Source organism: Setaria viridis, chromosome 5, assembly GCF_005286985.2.
Source record: "Setaria viridis chromosome 5, Setaria_viridis_v4.0, whole genome shotgun sequence".
Taxonomy (NCBI): domain Eukaryota; kingdom Viridiplantae; phylum Streptophyta; class Magnoliopsida; order Poales; family Poaceae; genus Setaria; species Setaria viridis.
Genome location: NC_048267.2, coordinates 38,692,161 through 38,716,991, shown reverse-complemented (window position 1 = coordinate 38,716,991; position 24,831 = coordinate 38,692,161). Strand labels below are relative to the sequence as shown.

The 24,831-nt window shown below is 46.5% G+C and overlaps 2 protein-coding genes across 2 annotated transcripts; one reads left to right on the top strand and one right to left on the bottom strand.

Moving 5' to 3' along the window:
* Positions 1-3,043: 3,043 nt before the first annotated feature.
* On the top strand, positions 3,044-5,257 carry LOC117854890 (WAT1-related protein At5g07050). The gene is made up of 5 exons (XM_034737154.2): positions 3,044-3,339; positions 3,456-3,518; positions 3,765-3,881; positions 3,997-4,417; positions 4,516-5,257. Exons 1-5 carry the CDS (start codon positions 3,146-3,148, stop codon positions 4,915-4,917), a joined length of 1,197 nt encoding a protein of 398 aa, XP_034593045.1. The 5' UTR covers positions 3,044-3,145; the 3' UTR covers positions 4,918-5,257.
* Positions 5,258-22,835: 17,578 nt separating this feature from the next.
* On the bottom strand, positions 22,836-24,831 carry LOC117859254 (cystatin-1). The gene is made up of 3 exons (XM_034742467.2): positions 24,522-24,831; positions 23,556-23,748; positions 22,836-23,092 (listed from the first exon to the last, which is right to left on the bottom strand). The coding sequence occupies exons 1-2, from the start codon at positions 24,738-24,740 to the stop codon at positions 23,557-23,559; spliced, it is 411 nt and encodes a 136-aa protein (XP_034598358.1). The 5' UTR covers positions 24,741-24,831; the 3' UTR covers positions 22,836-23,092; position 23,556.

Genomic DNA, 24,831 nt, shown 5'->3' with positions numbered 1-24,831 from the left:
GTACGTGCTGCTGCTGCTGCTAGTACAGAAATTTTGGCATAATTATGCAGCACTCTTCAAGCGGATCCCCTCGGCGAGCTGATAAGTTTGCCAAAATATTGCCAAACATGGACGAGTTTCTAGTTTATACTTCTAAAAAATACTTAGAGCCTGTTCGTTTCAGCTTATTAAGTCGGCTTATCAGCCACCAAACAGTATTTTCTTCTCACAACAAATCAGCTATTTCAACTTTTCAGCCAGCTTATAAGCTGAAGCGAGCAGGCTCTTAAACTTTCGTCAAAATAAAGGTGTTAGTGTAACCAAATGCCTAATCACTGAAGACAACGCGCCACAGTAGCTCCGGAGACTTCATTCGTACTGGACTCAAGGTGCGCCACACGATCATGTTGGGCCTAGGCTCTGAGGCCCAGTGTTGTTTTTCAGGGTGCAGCAGCAAGTTCGGGGATGGTGGAACCAGCAACGAAGGCCCAAAACCCAACCGACGCCGCTTGATACAGAACATGGATGGGCCAGATACTTTGGCAGTGCCAAACTTTGCATGCAGAAGAGAAAGGATGAGGTCGTATCGTATCCACGCAAAAGAAAAAGGAGGTAACGAACCATGCAGATTTCAGCATCGAATCGAACGAACCTGCTGCGACTGCAAGGCATCACGGGCATCTTTATCCTCCTTGTATTCTCTCTACAACCTGCTTTAAAAATCCAAACAAGCTCACGCAGATTAGACGCGCGGGAATTGAAGCATCAATTCGATGTAAGAATCAGTGATGCGTTACACAACAAAGGGCATTAAGATTAGTAATGATCCATCTTACAGTATTACTTGCGATAGGATCAAGCTGGTGAGAGTGATGCCACGCAGTACCATTAGGTTACGAGCTGTACCCATCACTTTTTGCACGCAGAGGAGGAGCAGGGCTTTTGTGAGTTGCCATTCGACCGATCACGGCTTGTCCTCGCCTCCGATTAAAATAAAATCCTAAATCAGGGGCGTCGCTGGCCACTTGCCTTGTGCGTTCCTATCCACACTCGATTATAAGCTACTTACGCTAGAAAGAGGACCGGGCCTCTCTGTGTTTATTTGCTGGGAGCGACTTTGATTCGTGACGCAAGCGTCACATGCGGCTTCACTAGTACTCCCTCCATCTCATATGTTTCATATTAACTGTTATTTTAACTTTGTCCCAACTCAAATCTTAATTTCTATCTAAAGATCCGTATGAGGATTTTTGTTTTCATTAGATTCACTATGAGAGGTTCTTTCAGAATGCATATTTCATATATATATGTTGTTAAATTATACAAATTTCGCAACCCAGCCTGTAAAACCGAAATAAATCGGTGGCTTGCAAAAATTAGAGTAACACGCACTAGCTACTTCTCAATTGATATCTGACCCCTTCAGAAGGGGAAAAAAAATTAGTGCAGTCGAACTGAACTGATTTTGTTTGCACTACCATATGCCAGTTTCAAGCTAGCCAAATCCAGCTTCTCATCGTGTGTACGTCTCCCAAGTTTAGAAATAAAGGGAAAGATAACGCGCCGGGCGGACTGCTATTTAGCTTGACGTAACTGTGCAATGAATCTGATCTGAACATGCATGCATGCACCTGCATCTGTTCTTGGCTTCCATCCATGCTTGATTTCCTCTCTTCCTTTCTCTGGTTGCTAATCTTTTGGAAGAGCAAAAGCCCAAAAAGGACAAAAAGTGCCAATATAGAATAGCTAAGCGGCTAAAGCCATGTTGTATGGCTTAGGTCGATACCGGTGAGACATGGACTCTTCAATCCATTTAAGGTCAGGTACAGCAGCCCATACGACAGCAGCTAAAATAAGAGGCCGTCAATTTTCCCCCAAAAAAGAGTTGAAGCCTTTCATAAGCTAAATTTTAGAGTTATGATACAACTCGTGTCATTCTCTACAGTATGTAACGGTGATAGATGTGTTTTATTTCCTTCGGTTAATTCGTTTTAAGATTAATAAGTGGGAACTCTGGAGACGACCTGCTGTACACAGACTGACAGACATCCATCCAATCCGGTACTAAAAAATGGTCTATCATGGATCGCACTCAGGTCTGCCTTCTGGGTCGTTTCTGTTCGCAGAGTGGCCGGGGATGTAGCTTTCCGCAGCCGTTCGCGTTGCGTCGCGTCCTTCTTGTGGTGACGGTTGCGTCGTCTACAAAACAAAAGCTAAGCATTTATTTGCCGTAGTGCTCGACACCAGTGAACTCCACGTATATATTCAGCATATAAGAAAACGTATTATTCAATATTTGCACGACCTCTATATCTGGCTAATTAAGTGATATTCGCAACAATCAAGCAGTAACCATTGGAGTTTCAGCTTACGCTACCGAGCCCTCGATCGATCACTGGGAGCTTCAAAATAGCATGAGATGGTGTCGGCGCATTCTGGCATGGAGCTAGAGCTTATCGCCGACCAGTGATGCTGAATATGGCAACCACAATAGAAACAGCAGCCGGGCAAAGAAGCATGTCGGCTGCAAGTTTGCAACCGCATATCCTGATCATGGATGCTACTGCCTGCTGCCTGGCTTCACCGTGACCTGCTGTGACATCTATCGGAGTCGGAGATGACATCTGATGATTCCTCTGTCTAGCTTCCAGTATGTGCAAGAATCAAGATATGACCAGTTCTTGATGGTTCGCCACTTAATTCGCTTGCTAATGTAATTAGGCTGATGCTACAGCACTATCTATCCCCAACCACAACCAGCAGGGAACAGTCGAGATCTCCTTGTTTCTCCAGGTGATCTTCCCTTCGTCCCCACCCGATCAGAAGCTGGAACTCAACAGAAGCCTGCGGCCTTCTGCAACTGACGTGTGGGCCCGTCCTGGCCCAGGCACCCACGATGCCACTCGCGGAGAAAAGCCGACGTCTGCGCGCGCACAAACGGGTTCCAGCGTGGACGGGGCCAACCAGCCTCTGAACCTTACTCGCAAATTCAGCTCCAACTGACCGAAATGCCCCTGCCACGAGCATATAAATTGAGCTGGGCACCGGGCACATTTCCTTCAGCTCAAGGCCTTTGTCTTGCTCCTTGAGTTCTGTACTAGCACCTAGCTACCCAGCTGATCGCCAAGCTTGCATAGCTTGTTGTTACCCTAGAGACACCGTCGCCATGGGCTGCTGCGGCGATTTCTTCGAGAAGGCCAAGCCTTACATCGCCATGATATCCCTGCAGTTCGGCTACGCCGGCATGAACGTCATCACCAAGGTCTCCCTCAACCACGGCATGAGCCACTACGTGCTCGTCGTCTACCGCCACGCCTTCGCCACCGTCTCCATTGCTCCATTCGCTCTCATCCTCGAGAGGTAGCTTATCTGATCAATCGCCACAGAAATGGAAGCAAGTAGTAGCTAGAATTCTCTTATTGTGTCGTAGTTCGTCTCTGAAACTGATCGTATCATCGTCTGATTGGAAATGGCAGGAAGGTGAGGCCCAAGATGACGTGGTCAGTCTTCCTCCAGATCTTCGTACTGGCACTGCTCGGGTTAGTGCACACTGCACACAAATAAGTTTCTGCGCCTCGTGCCATTTGGTGTACCAAACTTAATATACTATCTTCATTAAGGAAAGGGCATCGATAAGTGGCACTCCAATTTGAAGATTCTATTCTTTTGCCAACAAAAGGAGTCTAGTACCGTACTGTCTAGTAGTAGTGCATCACCAAATAATTGTCAGCTTTTCTGAAGCACTAATAACATGTAACTAACCTCGTGCATGTTGGTAATTGCAGGCCAGTGATCGACCAGAACTTCTACTACGCGGGCTTGAAATTCACTGGCCCAACCTTCGCTTGCGCCATGAGCAACATCCTTCCTGCCATGACCTTCGTCATGGCCGTGATCTTCAGGTAGACATCGTTGTCTGATCGAAAATGCGATGAACGCAAGAGAGAATATGTAGCTGCTTAATTGGATCTGAGAGCATGCACATTTTAACATTGTTCCATCGATATCCTTGTGCAGGATGGAGAAGGTGGACCTGAAGAAGGTGAGGTGCCAGGCGAAGGTGGCCGGGACGCTGGTGACGGTGGCCGGCGCGATGATGATGACGCTGTACAAGGGCCCGCTGATGAAGATGGCTGGGAGCAGCCACGTGCAGCCGCACGGCCACGGCGGCGCGGAGGCGCCCATCGCCGCCATCGACCCCAGCGGCAGGGAGTGGTTCCTGGGCTCCCTCTTCGTCATCATCGCCACCCTCGCCTGGGCCTCGCTCTTCATCCTGCAGGCGCACACCCTGAAGCAGTACGCGGCGCCGCTCTCCCTCACCACCCTCATCTGCTTCGTCGGCACCCTGCAGGCCATCGTCGTCACCTTCGCCATGGAGCACCGCCCCTCCGTCTGGACCATCGGCTTCGACATGAACCTCCTCGCCGCCGCATACGCCGTAAGTCTCTGACCAACTGCCTTGCTGTAATTACTGTTCTTGCTCCAGATGAAGTTCTAGCGTATTAATGTCGCATCGCATGCATATGGGTGTTTCAGGGCATTGTGACGTCGAGCATAGCGTACTACGTGCAAGGCCTGGTGATCCAGAAGACCGGGCCGGTGTTCGCGTCGGCGTTCAGCCCCCTGATGATGATCATCGTGGCCGTCATGGGCTCCTTCATCCTCTCCGAGAAGATCTTCCTCGGCGGCGTCCTCGGCGCCGTCCTGATCGTAATGGGGCTTTACTCGGTGCTCTGGGGCAAGCACAAGGAGACCCAGGAGAAGGAGGAGGAAGAGGCCATGGAGCTGCCCGTGGCGTCCAAGGCGAACGGAGTCTACGACGACGCCACGTTCATCAAGGAGATCGCCGCCGCCGCCGTTGTTGGAGATGACTCGGAGTGCAAGAAGGTCAATGGGGTGAAGTCATCCTCCGACGGACACGGAGCTGGTGCAGTCTGATTTGATGCAACCTGAGATTCCAAGCTAGTGCTGAGAGCGCAGCTAGCTGGATGGAAGAGGCGTTGCCCAAGTGCTAACTGTCTTGTCAGGTGCCTATGCGTGTGTCCCTGAAATGATGTGTTTACTGACGCTGCATGCAATAGGGTCGGATGATTGAGAGAGGCTGCACCTGCACTGCAGAGTGGAAGGCCTGGAATAATTTTGTTCTGTGCCCCCTTTTTTGCTATCCTTTTTGGGAGATCTATTTAGTATATTTAACATGTATTTTATTAAGCTTTACTTTTCTGTGGAAAAAGAGTGTTATGTTCTGAGATTTATGGCAAGGACATATATTATATCATTCATGTTTAAGAAATCGAGTGTTTGCTGAGAACCAACCCGATTTCTTTATTTGTCATTAAAAGATCAAGGAGGTACATCCAGGAATTAAGAAACATGGGTATACCTGCACTATTTGCGTGCACTGTTTAATATACAAGCGAGAAAATAAATGGTGTATAGTTTTTTTTCCTTTCTTCCCTTCACTGCAACTTCCTTTCTGCCTTCGGTATGTACACTGAGGGCCTGTTTGGGTGCACCAAGATCCCCTTCCACCCAAATAAATCATGAAGAATTGAGGTCCTTAGAATCATAACCATCATTTATATGTGAGAAGTTATTATCTCCTACTCAACATGTTATAAAATGTAGATCGTTTTAGTTTTGCTAGAAGTTAAATTCTTTAGTTTTGACCAAGTTTATAAAAACACCAACATTTACAACATCAAATCAAATAATTCACTAAATCCACAATGAAATGTCATGTTAGTGCATTTACTTGTGAAGATGTTAATATATTTTCATAATTTGGTTAAAACTTAAATAACTATTTACTTAAAACAAATTAAAATGATATGCATTTTGGAATGGAGAGAAAGAGTACTTGACAAATTTGAGTCATCGAATAATTTGCAGACAAATGGTGGAATTGTTCTATGTTGTCATCAAACATCACATGTGTTTTTATTCGTTACTGTGCAAAGCAGGTTGCTTATATAAGCACATAGTGGTATTCCATTGATCCGTCGAGAGTGTCCCTTTCAGCATGCATGCGTCACTGGGCACCTGCAAGTATGAAATGCATTGTGCAAAAGCATGTATCGCGTCACCAGAATCAGTGCGGGTTCGTGGACTTGCATTCAGACTCCACTAACAGAGCACTTAGCGGACTTGCTCGATCGGTGGCAAGTCCCAACAAAATAATGTCACTTTATTGCGTGAAAATTGAACCATAACTTTGCGATTCGTTGCAGGAGCATGAACTGACATGACATGTTGCGCGCAATGTCTGATCACTGACTGTTTGGGTACTTGTCGCTAAGGCTGCAGCTCTTCTTTTTTCCTTTTCATTTCCTTTTCTGTTTGTGTTAATGTTTTTTTCCTTATTGTCATCTTTAGCCAAAGTTTTATTCCAAAAAAAAAATCATCCAAGGTTAACTGATATATCTCATACTAAATTTAAAAGGCTTGCTCCGTATAGGTTGGAAATAGTAACGGAATCTGAAGTTTTATTAATTGATCTCTTTTCGCTGTCTCCTAGTAGCTAGTAACCCTTTGCTTCCTTATCATAGGCCCCAGTTCTTGAAGTAGTAATGGAATTTGAAGCAGATAAGTTCTGCTTGTTCATATTACCATTATCGTGCCAGTTGTCTCGTTATGCTTTCGTACGTACGCATAGCACCGTGTGTCCGAAACTCTGAAGAAATCTCAGAGTGGCAATTCACCTGTCGTCTTGCTGTTATCATCAGCGTCCGAAGCGATAGGCTAGACTGAATTTTCAGCGCATTACACACGAAACGCAAATCAAACAAAGATCTGGTTGTGCCCCCATTTCTTAATGCCAAGAGCCTCATATCAGCTTTTACCTTTATAAGCAGCACTAATCCCCTCTATTAGTAACTTTAATATCTTTCTGAGTGGATGCATCATTACCGGAGAGTTACCTGCACGGAATCAACTTCCTTCAGATTTTGCAGAGCCCCCGGCCGGTAAATGAATCCGATCTTTAGCTGAGTGCGGCATCGTGCGCCAACGTTTCTCCACATAACCCTGCCCGTCGCGCAGAGGACAAAGCCAAGGCATCCATCTCTCAGGAATGGAGCTCCCTTCTTTTCAGTTTTCACCAAACCTGGAACTCCTTTGTGATGCTTATGCTTCCACACGTCTTTGTGCTTTAAGCCTACAGCGGCTTTGATGCCTGACCTGAGCAAATGACCGATGCGTAGGCGGCTAGTCGATTCCTACAAGGAGCCAAGCAGACGGGCGGTGGCGTCGCTCTCGGTGGAGGGAAATCATGGAGGCCACCACATTACCGGGGAGTCGTCAGAAAAAGCAAGGTGAGGGGGCAAGGGGCGCTTTCGCGCTTGTTTATTGTGCATGCGGCACATCAAGCAAGCGGGAGAGAGAGAGAGAGAGGGCGCAGTTGCTGCTGCTGCTGGCGCCGAAGCCTCCTCCACACCCGATCCCCACGCCACGATGGGTAGCTACTAGCTAGTGGTTTGCTTGAGGTTTCCCTACTCAGATAGCACTGAATCGAATGAGGCCGCAGCTGCACATCAAAAGGAACGCCTTTTTTTTTTAGACGTCCCCCTTTGATGTGCTGTGCGGGTGTATACGTCAGAGAGGGGAGAGGAGGAAGAGGAAGGAGGTTTGAATGCAACAAGGAAAGATCTGGAGATCAGGCTAAGCACAATGCCTGCAGATTCGCTTGCTTTGACGTTGCGTTGTTGGGTCTCTGCTTTTTTGTTTGTTTATTTGGTGGGGAGATTGCAAATGTTACTTGTCTGGTCTCTGAAAGGAATGGGTGTGCCCTGGTGACCAGTCGGCAAGATCGGAGTTTACTCCTTGGGTTTCTGAATGTGGAACTAGGCGTATGAGTATGACAACAGAGGCAGCATGCTGGCTACAGATCGATGAGAGGAGGTTTGAGCCGTTTACTCTAAGAAGAATTCAGTCATTGGATCAGGCTTTTACGACGATGATATGAATATGATCGCATCCGAGCGGGGCAGAAACCTAGTACGGCTGTCGTCTATGATAATAGCCTATCGAATTTAATCCTCGTGAAGTGATGAAGCTCCAAAAAGCCATCGTGCACCCACTGTATCAAATGGGCAAATACGTTATGCGTACAGCAGCCGAGGTAGCGATCCTCGGTCGGCTGAGAAGCGACGCGGCGCTGGAAACCCGTCAAATTTTGCCTCGCACCCGTAGGGGCAGGGGCGCAGGGCAGCGTGGGGGAACGACCGCTCGGCCACCAGCGGCCGGGCTGGAACTGCGCGCCGCACCGCACCCCAGCGTGCGGGTGCGGCTGGTGCGCTCCGATCCCGCGGTCACGCTCACCGGCTCGTGATTTTTCCGGCCGAGCGCACCGCCTGCTCTGGAATGGCTGATAGGCCGGCGCCGGAGTAATGCGGCGACGTCAGCCGTCGTCTTCCAGTTCCAGGGGAGTAAGCATGGGTGGCTGTGCTGCATGCTCTGGGGAATTATTGGGAGGCGCTGTCGGCTTCCGTTGGGACAGCCGGTCCAAGCGTCGATGATGATTGTTTGCTTACGCTGGAAACGGGGATGCGCGAGTGCAGTGGAGAGCACGGTCCGTGAACAGTGGCAGACACAGGCGAGCGAGCACACACACAGCAACGTGTTCCGACCCGATCCACACGCGCTTAGGTGACCAACACGTAAGCTTTGCCTCCGTGCGACCCTGGATCCACACGGAATGGCACGGCTCCTAGTTCTCCGAGGGATGGCACGGCTCACCATCTGTCGCTCTCGCTCACACGTCATCAGGGCTGTTTGGTTTGCGTCTCGCCACGCCAAAAGTTCGGGAACGCCGCGATCACTTGCGATGTGGTTTTGCTTCGTGACTGCACCTTCGGCGCGCCACATTATTTGTGTAGGCTTTGTCCGTGTGGTGCTCTGTGCCCGTGTATTTAGCCCGAAAAGGTGTGCTCCACGTTCGTCCTCCAGAGAGAGATACCCAGCGTGGAAATTAAAGGTCAGGTTATTAGGAGCCAAACATAGCCTATTTCAAATGGTTCATGTGACAAGACAGGTTTCCTACCGTCATTCTAATTGTTCCGAACTCAAACGAAACTAGTGAAATTTGAATGTTGCTGCTTTGTTCTAGTTTCTGCTAGGTTGTTACTCGAGTTTTAAGGTCATGTTTGGAGATTGGGACTAAAATTTAGTCCTGTCACATCGAATGTTCTAATTAGAAGTATTAAATATAGGTTAATTACAAAACCAATTGCACAAATGAAGGCTAATTCGCGAATCTATTAAGCCTAATTAGTTCATGTTTTGACCATGTGATGCTACAATAAATATGTGCTAATTATGAATTAATTAGGCTTAATAGATTTGTCTCACGAATTAGTCACGACTTATGCAATTATTTTTATAATTAGTCCAAATTTAATCCTTATCGATGTGACGCGCACTTAAAAAAACTAGTCCTGAAACCGAATGCCCCCCGAATTCGTGCTACCTACAAAGGAAACTGTTCCGAACCTTTACATGCTATATCTGCAAGAGTAAACGGCCTTTTCAGACGCTTTACGTGGGCCATTTCTATGTTCACAACTGGGCCTCAATTATACACGTACGGAAACGAAGGCATTTTCCGTGGCGTGCACAACGTTCCTAAGCCCTGGGCCCAACTACCAAGTTTTATGAGACCGTTGTGCTGACACTGGGTGGCATAACCGATATCCCCGGCCGTAGCAGCATAGCACAACTGCATTGCATTAAGCAGCCATGCCCTGAGCGGCTGAGCGCTGACTCGCTGAGCCCCACAAGGCCACAAACAGCACGTACCTACGACCGCAGGATCACTCGCAATCTAGCATACCGGAAGCTGACGACACGGCACGCTCACGAGCTGACGACGGCCAGTCACGTCTACGTACACTTACTGTACACGAACACAACGAAACCCTTTCGGCTATAATCGACCGTGCGGCGGCCATTGAAGCGGACGTCGCGTCCGAGCCGGGGTGCCTCCAATCCGTCGTCGCGGTGGCCGCGCCACCGCCAACGCGACCCGACCGCACAAAGACTCCCACCTTCGCGTACGTGGACGGTGCGAGTGCCCTACACGAGCGCTGGTGGCTATATCTGGCCATGCAGCCCGTAGCCCGAGAGCCCGGCACGAAGCACGTATTTTTAGCCCGTACCTAACCCAGCCCGGCCCGTAACTCTTCGAACTCGGGCTGGCCCGGCCCGCATCATCGTGCCGGGCGTGGGCCGTTGCCTCGGCCTGACAGGCGGCACGGCCCGGCACGAAAATGCTGTCTCGACCCGTTGCCGGCCCGTCAAACGAGCAGCGGCCCAGCAGGCCGGCTAGCAACGGTCGGGAGGGGGGGCGTATATAAGCCCTCGCGGCCGGCGACGCCCCCCCTTCGCAAACCCTACCCCCCATTCTCCCCTCCGCCAGCCGCCTCCTCGCCTCCTCGTCTCCTACTCTCCTCCGCTGCGCGCCTGCGCTCCAGGCTCCTCGCCTCCTCAGCTCCTCCTGTCCCGACGAGTTGGCGACGGCCGACGGCGACCGGCGCGCCGCCTCCTCGCCTCGACTCCTCCCGTCCTCCGCTCCCGCCTCCCGGCTCCCGGCTCACCTCCTGACCGCCTGCCTGCCTCCCTGCCTCCCTGACTGACTGCCTCCCTGGTGCCTTCTGCCTTGCCGGCTTGCCACCGGCACCGGCGCACCACCTCCTCGCCTCGACTCCTCCGTTCCCCGCTCCTTTACTCCTCCCGTCCCGCCTCCCTGGATCTGGATCTACATCTAGATCCTTCTGATCCTTAGATCTAGATCCTCCCGATCCTTAGATCTAGATCCTCCTGATCCTCTTCTTGTTCTCCTGATCTTGTTCCTGTCGTCCTCTCCAGCCCGGGCTGAGCCGCTGAGGCGTCGCAGGTATGCACATGAGTAGATCCTCCTGATGCATTTCTTGTTCTCTTGATGTAGATCCTCCTGATCGTGTTCTTGTTTTCCTGATCCTCTTCTTGCAGGTAACTGTCTTCTTCTCCTGCTCCGGGCTCCGGCGTCGCAGGTATCCGTCGCCCCGTCGGGTGCCGCGCGCCGTTGAGTGACGGAGCGGTTGAGGCCTGAGACAGTAAGACCTGAGGGACGCCCCGGCCCCCGGCTGCCGCTTGCCCTAGGAGGTCGTCGTGATGGACGAGAACTACACCATCAACGACGACCTAAGGGCCTGTGGCCTGCCAGGTAACATCTTGTTGATCCTCTTCTTGTTCTTGTTCTCCTGATCATCTTCTTGTTCATGTCTTCCTGATCCTCTTCTTGTTCCTGTCTTCCTGTTTCTCTTCTTGTTCTGTTCTACCAGGTGACGATGAGGACGACGTGGCTGCCGGAGCCGTGCCACTCGTCGGTAGCTCTGCTGCTCCCGTCAATATGGATGCTGCCGGTGCCGGAGGTACTATTCCACCTTCTACCCCATCTTCTACCCCAACTACATCAACGGGCACCAGTGTCCGCAAGGGGAAGCGGCGGTCTGCTGCCTGGAATGACTTTGAGGAGTTGTTCCAGGAAGGCGCCAACGGGAAGAAGGTAAGGTACGCTGCCAAGTGCCGTCATTGTTCTCACATTCTTACTGGCCGGTCTTGTGCTGGTACTGGCCATTTGCTCCGGCACCAGAAGATGTGCTTGGCTAAACAAAACCATTCTTCTCTTGTTCAGTCGCAACTGCAATTCCATTCTGATAGCTCAATTATTAATTGGGAATACAAGCCCGATCTTGCTCGCAAAGAATTGTGCCGGTTGATTGCTAGACTTGATCTTCCCCTAGGCTTTGGTGAGACAGAGGCATTTGTGGAGTACATCCAGCGTGCTCATAACCCTCGTTTTGCTAAAGTTTCTAGACAGACCACTTCTAGAGATCTTGCCAAGTTCTTTGCCGAGCATCGTCTTTCTCTTGTTGATACTTTGAAGTCTCATGTTTCTTCTGTTTGTCTTACTTCTGATATTTGGTCAGGGAATGCCAAGGAGGACTACCTTAGTGTTGTTGCACATTTTGTTTCTGCTGATTGGGAATTAGAGAAGAGAGTCATTGCTCTTAGGTTGATTGATTGCTCCCATTCTGGTGTTAACATTGCTGAGCGTATTGAACAAGTTGTTTCTGAGTTTGGTTTACAGGATAAAATTTTCTCTATCACACTTGACAATGCTTCTGCTAATACTTCTGCCATGTCCACACTTATTCCCAAATTTGTTGGTTATCTAGGTCCAGATCCTGAACCTCTTGATTCTGATTCTGATTCTGATAAAGCACTTGTTGGTCTTTTGCATCAACGTTGTGCATGTCATATTATCAATCTCATAGTCAAGTCTGGTTTGAAGAGGATCAAGGCTTATCTTGAGGCTTTTAGGACTGCAATCTCTTTTTTGAACTCTTCTAATCAACGCATTGCAACTTTCCATAACTTCTGCATTCTCAAGGGGGTACGCCCTCATAAGTTTGGTTTAGATATGGATGTGAGATAGAATTCTACATATCTCATGCTCAAACATCTACTACCATATAAGAATGTCTTTTCTGTCTTTATTTCTGCTCATTATGTGCACAATGGCCACCCACTTCTGACTGAAAACCATTGGGTAATTGCTGAGAAAATTTTGCTGTTCCTTGAAATATTTTATGATTCCACTGTTGCTTTATCTGGTGTTTACTATCCAACAAGTCCTTTGATGTTGCATCATATTATTGAGATTGCTGGCCATTTGCATGGCCAAGATTCTGATCCATTGCTCAGAAATATTGTTGTTCCTATGAAGCTTAAGTTTCTCAAGTATTCGCAGAACATACCTCTGTTGTATTCCTTTGCATTCATTTTGGATCCTAGAGCCAAGGTGAGAGGTTTTCATAATGTTCTCCAACTTCTTTCTCAGACAGTTGGTGTTAATTGCTCTTCTTATTTCACTGAGGTAAGAACTCAATTACATAAGTTGTTTAACAAGTATGAAAACAAGTTTGGTGCAGTTCGATCGCAAAGGCCCGCTCAACCTTCAGCTGCTACTGGTAAGAAAAGAACAGCATGGGGTAAGATCTTTGGTGGTCCTGGTACATGTGGTTCTCCTGTTCTTTCATCTACACCTCCTATATCTCCTGCTTCAGAGCTGTCATCCTACTTGGACAGTGATACTATTTCTTGCTATGACGATGACTTCAACATACTTAGTTGGTGGCATGAGCACAAGCTATCCTATCCTATTTTGTCCATACTTGCTAAAGATGTTATGTCTGTTCCAGTTTCCACTGTTTCTTCGGAATCTTGTTTTAGTCTAACTGGCAGGGTGATTGAGGAGCGGCGCCGACGGTTGTTGCCGGAGACGGTGGAGATGCTGACCTGCCTCAAGGATTGGGAGTTGGGAGATGCAAGGGCCCAACATGATGTTGAGAAGGAGGTCAATGAACTGGAGGAAACTTACAAAAGCCCCTACCCAGACATGGATGAAGGCCAAGCTAGTCAGTAAGTACAACTCATTACTCATCTTGTTCATTTGTTAAATACTTTGAATTGCAAACACTAATGTTGTTGGCCTGTTGTGCTTGTGCACCTCTAGGCCTACCCCAGGACCAGGAGCAAGCTGAAGGCTGAAGCCTGTTGCCTGTTGCCTGTTGGACTTGGAGACTTGGACTGTTGGTCTGTTCTGTTGCGGACTTGCGGTGTTGCCTGAATGCCTGTTGGAGCTTGGCCAGTTCTTCATTAGATGTTATGTCTGTGAGTCTGTCAGTCTGTGTGTGTATCTCAAACTCTTTGTAATGTTGAATTGAAACAATGAAACTGAGCTGGCTGTACTCTTTTTCCCTTCCTAGGATTTTCTCACAAGGGTGAGTTTTTACCTAGGAAGGTTTTTAATGAGGCAGCCAACACTTGATCACACAGATCAAGTGTTAACAGCTCTAATAATTCCATGTGATGAATGTGTGAATTGTGATTGTGTCCATGTGATGAATGTGGCATGTGTGATTATGCAAACACTTGAATACTTTATTAACCTTCTATTTTGATTTTTGAATGTTTGATAAACTTGAAAATTTTTGAACTGTGATTGTGTCTGTGATTTTTGAATGCCAACACTCGAATACGGGCTGTGGGCTGGCCCGACCCGTAAAAATGGACGGGCTCTTCGGGCCGGCCCGGCACGAAAAAGACCTCACGGGCCCATGCATGGGCCGTCCCCATGGCCCGTGGGCTGGCCCGGCACGAAAACGAACGGGCCATGCCGGGCCTGGGCTAGACCGGGCCGGGCGGCCCGAATGGACATCTATACTGGTGGCCGAGGACCGACGGAGCACGGGATCCAGCAAAGAATAATAGCAGGAGCCGGGGGCCAAGTTGCAAGAGGGATCGGAAGGGGACACGGTCCTGTTGGACCGGTCATATTCTGATTTTTTTATTTTAATATTTTTAAAGATATTTTTAAAAATAATCGTTCCCAACTTTATTTGCACGGCGTGACCCTTTTGGTCGCGTCGTGCGCCGTGGCGCGGCAGTTAGTTGCTATCGCGCCACATGCAGTGGCATGATAGCGCTGCCACGCTCTAGCGCGGCGCTGACTAGGCGAGCGCCAGACCGCCTGGCGCGGCAGCTGCTACATCCAGGCCAGCGCGCGACCTTCTCCTTCCCTCTTCCTTCTTTCTTCCAGCTGCTGCCCCTACTCGAGCCGACCCTTCTCCTTGCCGCCGCTGGCCGCGCCCCTCGATCCACCCCCCCCCCCCCAAATCCAGCATTTCAGGGTGGTAAAAGTGGGGAGAATCGATCCCCGCATCTTTGGAAAGGTATTCCCCCACTTTTTCCCTTGTTTTTGCCGTTGCATTTCGTAGATATTTGAACAACGAGGTTAGGCTAGGGTTAAGGTAAGATGTTGAATGTTGAATCAATGCAAGTTCATGTTGATAGATCGAAGTCGCAGTACACTTGTAGGTATCGTTCTGCCCCTGGATTTGACATTTAGAAAATATAACATATGCTTGATTTGAGATTTTGGTAATGATTTAGTTGGAGGCATGCAATGTAGATGAATAATATAGATGAATGATAGAATTGTTGTTATCATGGTTAGACCTATTCGTTTGCAACACAATGGTATTGTTCAAAAATCTTAATTCATGTTTGCTCGCTTGTTGTGTAGGTGTGATATCGGCGACCGGGTATGAATACAAGTGGTGCACAGGCTATATACAGTACGAGTCGGATGAGGATACTCCCGTACCTCCAGCCCTTCCGGCCCTAGATTGTAGATGTGGCGTGCCAGCCGTGTGAAACAATCAAGACACCCAAAAACCGCCAAAAAAAGCCTACTATGTGTGCAAGTGGAAGTTCGATCCTATGCCTACAAGCCCTTGTTATTTTTTTCAGTGGATAGATGGACCCGAGAAATATGATCTTAGGATCTGACTATTCCTATACGACAGGACGAAGCTTGAACCATACCATCAGTTTAGGTGTTGGGTTCTTTCTCCACCAAACCCACCTCAAATAACCGAAGAGGAGAAGCAGGAGGCTGCCTGTAGGCGTGTGAGGGATTGTCCCTTTGCAAGTGTGAAGTTGCTGCTAAGCTTATGCATCCTAACATAGGGATTCCACCTAAGTTCACTCCATTTTTTCCTGATGCTCGCTAAAGATACATGTAAGTTTTGTACCATAATGTTACACTCTCATGCAAGTCGCACTTGTATTTATTTGAGATGTAGCGTGTAATCTTGTCATTCTTTATATGCAGGACGGATGGCCACTATGTGATTTCAATGAGTATATCCATGGGCCTAGGCCATTGTGGCCAACGGAGGAGCAAATGCGGGAGTTCGAGATTGGAAAGGCATCATGGCCATGTGAGTCATATCTTAGTGATAGATGCAAGTGTGGTATATTGGCTACGCAAGGTGTGGTGCCCTCTGAACTTGGCTATGGTTGGTTCTGTGGCAATGCATATGGTAAGTATTGGATGAGAAAATTTTGTTATGATGATTTATGTCATTTTGCATTGCTACAAATTTCTTAGCCTCCCCATCGCCTCAATTGTCAAATAGTACAGCGTGCCAGCAACTCCTTGCTCCTTCACTTTTATAAGCTGCTCAAACTCCAGTTGATTGTCCTGAACAAGGGAATGCCAAGGTGTGTAACTAATTTTTTTTTTTGCGAAAAGACAAAGGTTAATAATTCAATACAGAACCTTATTTGTGATGGAAGAAAACATGATTAGCTCTGGGAAAGTGCATGTCTGACTACTATTAGTGAACAACATTGATGCATGACTTTATTCACATGCCATGCTATCAATTCTTGTTAGAGATGATACTGCTACCATCCAATAATTGAAACTTGAAAACTTATTGTTTGCTTATAGCCTAGATTTACAAATGAAAAAACACTACTGCTTCATTGTTATAGTAACCTATTAGCTTTAGCTTGGTGATAGGAAAACATACATAAATCAAAGTGGGTCAGATCAAGTACAACTTTTTTTTTATAATAGGATCAAGTACAACTTGAAAGCCCCCTAACAAATCTGCAGCTGCGCGCGTTAGAGTTGATGTAGTTAAAATCATCTCATCCACCTTTGTATGACAAGTTGGTTGACAATGATGGGATGCCACGTTGAAGTTAACTATGGGCCGAGTCTAGTTTCCAACTTCCAACTACCGAATATTAACTTTTCAACCCTCAACAATTAAAATTGTCCACTTTTCAAACCTGACCTAAATTTAGAGTTGTTTCAGTGCCTATTGCTAAATAGTATTTGAATTTGATAAATTACATATAGCTTTAGAAATTGGGAAATTTTCTAAGTAGTATAATAGGACTAAAAAAAGATAGTGTTCAAAACTAAACTAAACCATTTCCATTATTTTTAATCAGAATCAAATCCACACTAAATTAATTTAAGTTCTAATTAGTTCTCTCTCTAGCTATGTTTTTCTAAAATAAAATATACCTATTTATAAATGACCAAATTTTGTAAATCATGCCCCAGTTAAAGAAAATAGTACATTGCTTTTACAAAATTCTGAAGAAAAATATCATACGAGTATATGAGTATTAAAAGAACAATTTTGCATAGCATGAAACTAAATTTTAATTAGCGCACAAGAAATTATCTTTTTTAAGTGCAAATACACTATTTCAAAATATATAAATAAGTTAGGTTCTAGATGCTCCATAGTGCGAGTAAAAAATATTAATAAGATTTTTAGATACTTTACCAATTTTTCAAATACAAATTATTTGAGCCTTGGTTGTGTCACTGTGTCATTCGAAACTACCCTAAATTTGACTCATGGTTACAAGGCTATGGTTAAAAAGATCAAAAAGTGAACGATGACGTAATTGAAAGTTGAGAGCTGGGTTAAGAGCATGGGTGAGGGTACAAATTAAAATAGACTTCTCTCTAGACAAAATGATGATACTACACCGCAACAAAAAGTTGCCTAAGAGCAACTCCAAAAGGCTTCTAATCTTACCCCCAATATCTCTTTTAGGGAAAAAAAAGAGAAAAAATAAACTCCAACAGTACACCTAAAACTCTCCCAAAAGATTGGCGACGCAAAAAAACTCTCCCTCGCCCCGCATATATTCGCGACACCGGGTCTTACCCAATACCGATTCCCGCGCGCGCGGCCCCTTCCCACGCGCTTCCAGAGTCGCCGCCGTCTTCTCCATCCTCCTCGCCGCCGCGCTCTGGCGCCTCCCCCTCCACCTCAGCCGCCGGCCCACCCCCGCCGCGGGGTTCTTCCAACCGTACACCAACGGCGGCGGCGGCGGGGAGCAAGTGCTCTGGTGCGCGGTGCGCGCCGTGCAGGAGCTCTGCCCGGCCTCCACTGCGCCGTCTTCACCGGTGACGCGGACGTCTCGCTTGATGGCCTTGCCGCACGCGCGCTCGACCGATTCGGCGTCCGTCTCCTTTGCCCTCCACAGGTAATATTGCGGCCCGGTCAATCGGGGTCTATGCCTTGCAGTGAAAAATTGAATCTTGACGGTCCGATCTGCTTGTTGTCCTGAAGAGTTACTTTGATTCAGTTCAAATGACTAATATTAGTGCGGCTGATTAGTCGTTTCTTGTTGAGTATGATCTGAATTAACAAAGTGTCTGTTTCATTTGTGCATTGCACCACTTTAGAAATTGAGCAAGACATGCTTAGTTAGTAGTTACTGACCTTGTGACCCTGAATCATACTGGATTGTCTTGCCTCAATTTTTCTTGCATGAGAGCACTGCATGAATCATACTATTTCCTGCTGCACTTCCTTAAATAGGTTTCTGTAGTTTGAGTTGGTAATATTTCTTAGCAAAATTGTGGTATGAACAAGCATTTTGGGATCGTGAGGGTTCATGATGCAGCTCCCCGCCTTGCTTTTGTTGTTAGCTTTTGCAGTACGTTCGATTTAACTTGTTTTTCTGCAAGTTGAGCCTTTGGTGTTGTATATGGCCATTGTCTGGTTCATAATGCATTAACAAGGTCAATAGGTAAGAAGAAGGCAAAAGCAACGGATCCTAATGGACCCAATATGATGACGTGACCTGTTTTGAATTATTGGGGGTAGTTTTAGCGATCTGTTGTGGGCTGATATGTTTTTAGGGGAAATTTTTTTTAGCATAACCCCCAATACCTCGTTTTGGGGAAAAAAAATTTGGAAAACTTTTGGAGTTGCTCTAAAATATCATAATGCAACACCATCTATGGATATATATATATGATGCATGTGGCAAGAAAAATTCAATGTTTTAAGCTATGCAGATATCCTGCGTGGAACATTAGCTTACCATGCATGCGGCCATTGGAAAATGCAATTTCAATCCCGTACAGCTCAGATATGCATCAGCTAATCTCTTCGTTGTTGGAAAAGAAGCAACGTTAAGGTAAAGTAAGACTTCGCTGACAGGATCAACAAGGTAGCATGTCAAAATACATATAACATATATACTCCAAACGGTGACATCCAAATAAGGTAGCATATCAAAATACATCTATATAATCCAAACGGATAGCATCCAAATTGATTGTGATCTTCCGTATCCATAATTTTCCATTAGACACCTGTTGATCAGTGTCCAAAAGAACACACTTTCCCTCATAGAATATAAGGTGTATTTAATTTCGCTAGGATAAGACTTTGACTAACAATTACTCAATCAATATGTTATTTTTATGATACAAACTTGTAATCATAAATAAGTAGTTTTGAATACGAATCTAACAATACCAATTCCGCATCATAAAAGTTATATACTAATAAGTAATTGCTTATCCTAACGAAATAAAATATGTCATACATTCTTGGCAAAGGAGTAGCTTTTAACTTAGTGACTCGGTACTGCATATCTCACTCTAAAAGTAGCGCACCTATTCCTAGGAAACACTTTCCATTGTTGTTTTCCCCCCAAAAAATACTTTGCAGAGACTTTGCCTCTATGTTATCTGTAATTTGTCCTCCTACTCGTTTTGTCTACTTGATATATCTTATCGAATATATTTGTCTGATTAAGATCAGTTTGTAAAAGATGGATGGGATCTAAATCCCTAAGACCCTAAATACATGTGAAGAGAGATATATTTTCCCTAAAATTACTGTGTTTATTTAAACATGGGATATATATCGCAAAACAGTCAAATTTGACAAAAACTATCGTGCTATTGTCAAAGGATTTTTTTTGAGAAATATTGTCCAAGGATTTTGTGATGGAAGCTGAGACCATCTCACAACAACCAAGCTGCATGCAGAAGTACATGCCAATTCAATTCACAGAGAAGGTTACAAGCATGGGCAGTGGCCAGGGGGGTTTACTGCATTCTTGTTGTGCGCGTCGACGGCAAACCGGGCGAGTTCAACGACGCGTAAGTCGTTCTCCCTTCCCGGCACGTCGTGGATGCCGCGCCACAAATCGGCGCTTCTGCCATGGCCGCCGCCTTCATCTCTTCTGCGTTCATGGTCGGCTGGTCGCTGCGAGAGGCGGCGAAAGGGCCGCAGCCAATCAGCACGAGGGGTATAGCCCACCGATCGAACCGATCGATATTACCGTCTCGATCGGGCGGGGTAGATAGATCGGGGCCGAGGGATTGAACTTTTTTTATTTTTATATTTTTTATTTTAGCATTTTACAAAAATATATAGTTGGATGAAAAAATTATAAAATTAGGCTATCGTCGCCGGCTGGGCCGGCGGTAAGGCCCTTCCACCGGCCCAGGCGGCGGTAAGAGGCGGTTGGGCTGGCGGAAGGCCTTTACCGCCAGCCCAGCCGGCGGTAGGCCGGCGGTAACGGGTACACCCTCCGTACCACACTTTTAAAAAATTATAACTAATTCATATCAACTCGGATGGAAATAAACTTTATATAAAACTTGTAGATCTCGACGAGATCTACAACTTTTTAGTTAAAACTTTTTTCATTTGATGTCATATTGGTACTCAAATAATCAACACAATTTTTAGATCTAAAATTCAATTTTTAGATCCGAAATTAGGCAGCATACTTTCAAAAAATGATAACTAATTCATACGAGCTCAGATAGAAATAAGCTTTATATGAAAATTGTAGCCATTGACGATATTTATAACTTTGTAGTTCAAACTATTTTCATTTGGAACCATTTATTTGCTGAAATAATCGACACAAGTTTCGGATCTAAAAAATCGAATTTTAGATCTGAAACTTGTGTCGATTATTTGAGCACCAATATGATATCAAATGAAAAAAATTTAACTACAACTTATCTCGTCAAGATCTACAAGTTTTATATAAAGTATATCTCCATCCGAGTTGATATGAATTAGTTATGATGTTTTGAAAGTGTGTTGCGGAGGGGTGTACCCGTTTACCGCCAGCCGGCGGTAAAAACCTTCCGCCGGCCCAACCGCCCCTTACCGACGCCTGGGCCGACGGAAGGGCCTTGCCAGCCTAGTTTTGCAATTTTTTCATCCGACTATATATTTTTGCAAAATGCTAAAATAAAAAATAAAAAAATAAAAAAAATTCCCGAGGGATTTTTAGCGAGGAGCCCAAACTGCACCGCTCGCTTAGGCCCCACAGCAGCCCGGCCTCCCCGCTTCCGCTGCCAGCCCAATAATTGGCTAAGAGTACATGAGCAAGGCCTGCCCTGGCGAGCAGCGCTTCCCAGCACCTCCGGCCCAGGTGACTTCTGCGCCACCGCCACCAGCACCACCAGCAGCAGCACACTATCATTGATCATTCAGTTGCACATGTGCTCAGCAACAAACGGGTTGTGTCATTGTATGTAAACTGCTGACAGATTTCATTCGGGGGCGCACAAAACTGTCCACAAGGTTGCTTGGGAATTATGAGCCAATCGTAAATTTAAAGTGTGGCGATAGAAATGCAGCAATATGCTGAGATAGAACAAGTTTCTTTGATTGAATGCTCGGTATCACGTAGAAGTAACACACGCACAAATCTACCCTATCTAGGCGCTAACACCGTCTTCAGCAGGCTTGTCCTCCATGTCCTTAAAGCTCATCCATGGCTTGTCCCAGACCACAGCTTCATAGACCTTACTTCTTCATGGAGTACATCATGCCAGCAGCAGCCGCTTTCTCCTCCACCTTGACAGGCTTCTCCAATTCCAGCCCATTATTCTCCTTCACCTTAACAGCGGGCTTCTGGAACTCCAGCTGATTACTCTGCAAAGGGCAACTTTTCTTCAGATGGATCGACCGGTGAATCTTTTTTCAAAGGATAACTTAACATAAAACAGTAGTAGTCGCTAATCTCGTCCAGATCAAGAAGAGCTCCGGTTGGCACACCGCAACTTCACAATGCCTCACCATAAGTCCATAACAGATTCAGTACACAGATAACAGATTCAGTTTGATCATGCTGCGGGGGCTACGTAGCCTTTAATTTTGTCGTCCTCGGAGACGGCGGAGCAGGGGAGGTCTTGGACGTTCGTGTGCCACCGCGGCTTGCGGCAGGAATGGGGCCTCGGCTTTTCGTATTCCTCCAGTGCCTTTATGATAGGCAGAAAAGGCCGCCGGCATCACCCCCTTGGAGCTCATGATCGGGGTGTGGGTGGACGGACGGTGCGGCGAGTGAGACCCAAACAGTCCGGCGGTTCGGTGCGTAGACGACACAACACACGAGGTGGACGAAAATATGATTGATCCCTCCGAGTTTCGTGTACAAGGGGAAAGAAGCCTGCCGTGCGAAACGCGTCCAAATAAACGTTCCGGGAGCACTTTGGGCCTTTATTTGGGGCGATCGCTGATCTTTCTTTCCAGCCCCACCAGGGGCTATCGTGCATCAGGCCCGTCATGGCGTTCGGCGACGCAGCAGCTCTTGCTTGCAGCTGCACAGCAGCAGTTTGGACTTTGGCGCATGACGGGCATGAACGGCCTGGTGTTGCTGCAAATTTGCGTGCCTGTTATCTCTTTTCTGGTGACAGACCCATCTCTTTTCACCAACAATCCTATGAGGATAACATAACATAAATGAAACAGTAGAAAAACAATTTTCAGAACACCGACCAGTGACCAAACAAAGAGGGTTGGATTCAGACCGCAAAATGTTCAAATAATTTGACCTATTAGTCTATGGCACACCAGAAGTCGTTAGCTCCGAAGTGATCACAAGCATATCCTCAGGTTATCACAGGTCAGCCTGACAATTGCGTTCCAGACGCTTGCTTGGTTTTCAAGATAGAATCTGAATGGTCCAAGATGAGATGGGATGGGATTGTCATGGAAGTAGAAATTCTGCACGCAATATTCCAACACGCAATAGTCCTAGTTGAAAACTGCAGTACTCCTAGTTTCAAGATAGAAACTGGAATGGTCTAAGATGAGATGGGACGGGACTGTCATGCCAGTAGAAAATTATGCGTGCAAAACTCCAACAAGCTAACAGAAGACTTGACCAATGTGCTCCTAGTTGAAGACTTACTTTATATAAGAATTCCATCATGAGGCGTGGTGAATACACAGCACCGTTATTCATAATATTACACAAAGGGCACCGTTGTTTATGATATTACACAAAGGGCACGGTAATTTTATGATATCACACAAAGGGAGCTCGCAATGACACAGCTATATCCGAACCAGCTCCTTATTCTGAAAGTCTGTTTCACGCTTCAGGCAGCAATTGGACGTGGAAGTCTAGAGAGATCCTGCAATTGCAAGATACAGTATGGATCAAAAAAAAATCCTGTCAGAAGAGAAACTCTTGGATGAATGGAACAGACATTATTCAGCAACCAACAGTACTGACGGTGAATAGAAAATTAAGTATAAACATACAAAATAAGCAACAAATCGGTTCCAGAGAAACTCTTGGATGTGGAACAGACATTATTCAGCAACCAACAGTACTGACAGTGAATAGAAAATTAAGTATAAACATACAAAATAAGCAACAAATCGGTTCCACAGCAACTATTTGCAGATTTCATATGCATGCACACAATATTGTCCACTACAGCAAGAACTGTTCATTGTGTTATCACTGATGGTGGAAAATAAGCATAGTTATCTACAGCCTGTTCAATTTGACCAAGGAAAAGAGATAATACTTTGCAACATGAAGTATACCAAATTTCTTTGATTGAAATCCATGCGCATGAATAAATCTACCTCAAGCGCTGCTCTCCTCAACGGGCTTGAATTCCTGCAGCTCCTTGAAGTTCTCCCATGACTTCTCCCAGACCTTAGCTTCGTAGAGCTTCTTGGCTGTCCCATCCTTCACCTCAATAGTGAGATAATACATCGCGCCAGCAACCACTTGCGTCTTCGCCTTCACAATCCTCTCGTAGGATAGAAGAGCATTCTGCAGAGGGCAACAAAGAGGTTAGTTGCAGTCCAATATTCATTGTCAGGACCGAAACGTCAGAATATCCTTGTAAGGGCTAAGATGACTACTATGCTACTACTGATGAATGAAGAAAAGTAGTTACTGAGTACACGGCTAAGGTCATCACACTGTAAAACAAACTAATGCCTAGCACATATAACAGTAAATTAGTACAATTGGTTTTGTTACTGCATACCGGTAATGGTAACGCATGAACATTCTTAAAAACTTTTTACCTTACCCTAAAACATTGTAACCTGGCAAATTTAGTATTTGTTTAAGACTAGTTACAAAGTTGAATGACATTGATGCTAATTCAACAGGTCAGGTGACCTCCTGGGCGGTAGCAGGTAAGTAGGTAACTACTCATAAATCCAAGCATCCGAATCACGTTCAATGGACGTCAGGATTCGTCACATCATCAAGATTATCTACTGACCCACTTGGAAAAAAAATAATTAATCCATCACGTCCACTGAAGGGAAGGTCCGTTTGGATCTGTATGGATAGCAATCGCTCATTCTCATGCCTTGGTAAAGCTGTTCAGATTTACACGATTCCGGGCGTTAAATTAATTTGCCAACAGAGAATGAAACTTGAAATGAGCCAGTTCCTACGTACGAATTCGTGATCAGAGCCGTGAGCACCCGCACAATTAGGCAGCAGAACACCGATTCAGTTTGACCATTACGCGTCGCAGTCTCGCAGAGAAGGGGACATATACAGCGCAAAGGGGGCAGGGGGCTTACGGTCTTCTTGTTGTTCTCGTCGACGGCGAAGCGGGCGATCTCCTGGAGGTGGATGTCGTTTTCGCCCTGCGGCACATCCGTGATGCCGCCCGCCAGCGTCCCGCGGTCCGCCATGGACGGCTCCTTGTGCGCGCTGCGGGAGGACGACGAGACGGCGAGGGCAACGAGCACGAGCAGGGCGGGGGCGGCGACGAGTCCGGCGATTCGTTGTTTGCGCATCCGGATCGGGTGGATTTGGGGCCGGGATTTATAGCCGGAGGAGGCGCTGCGGCCTGCGGGGGGAGGAGGCTAGGAGTATACGATCCGTCGG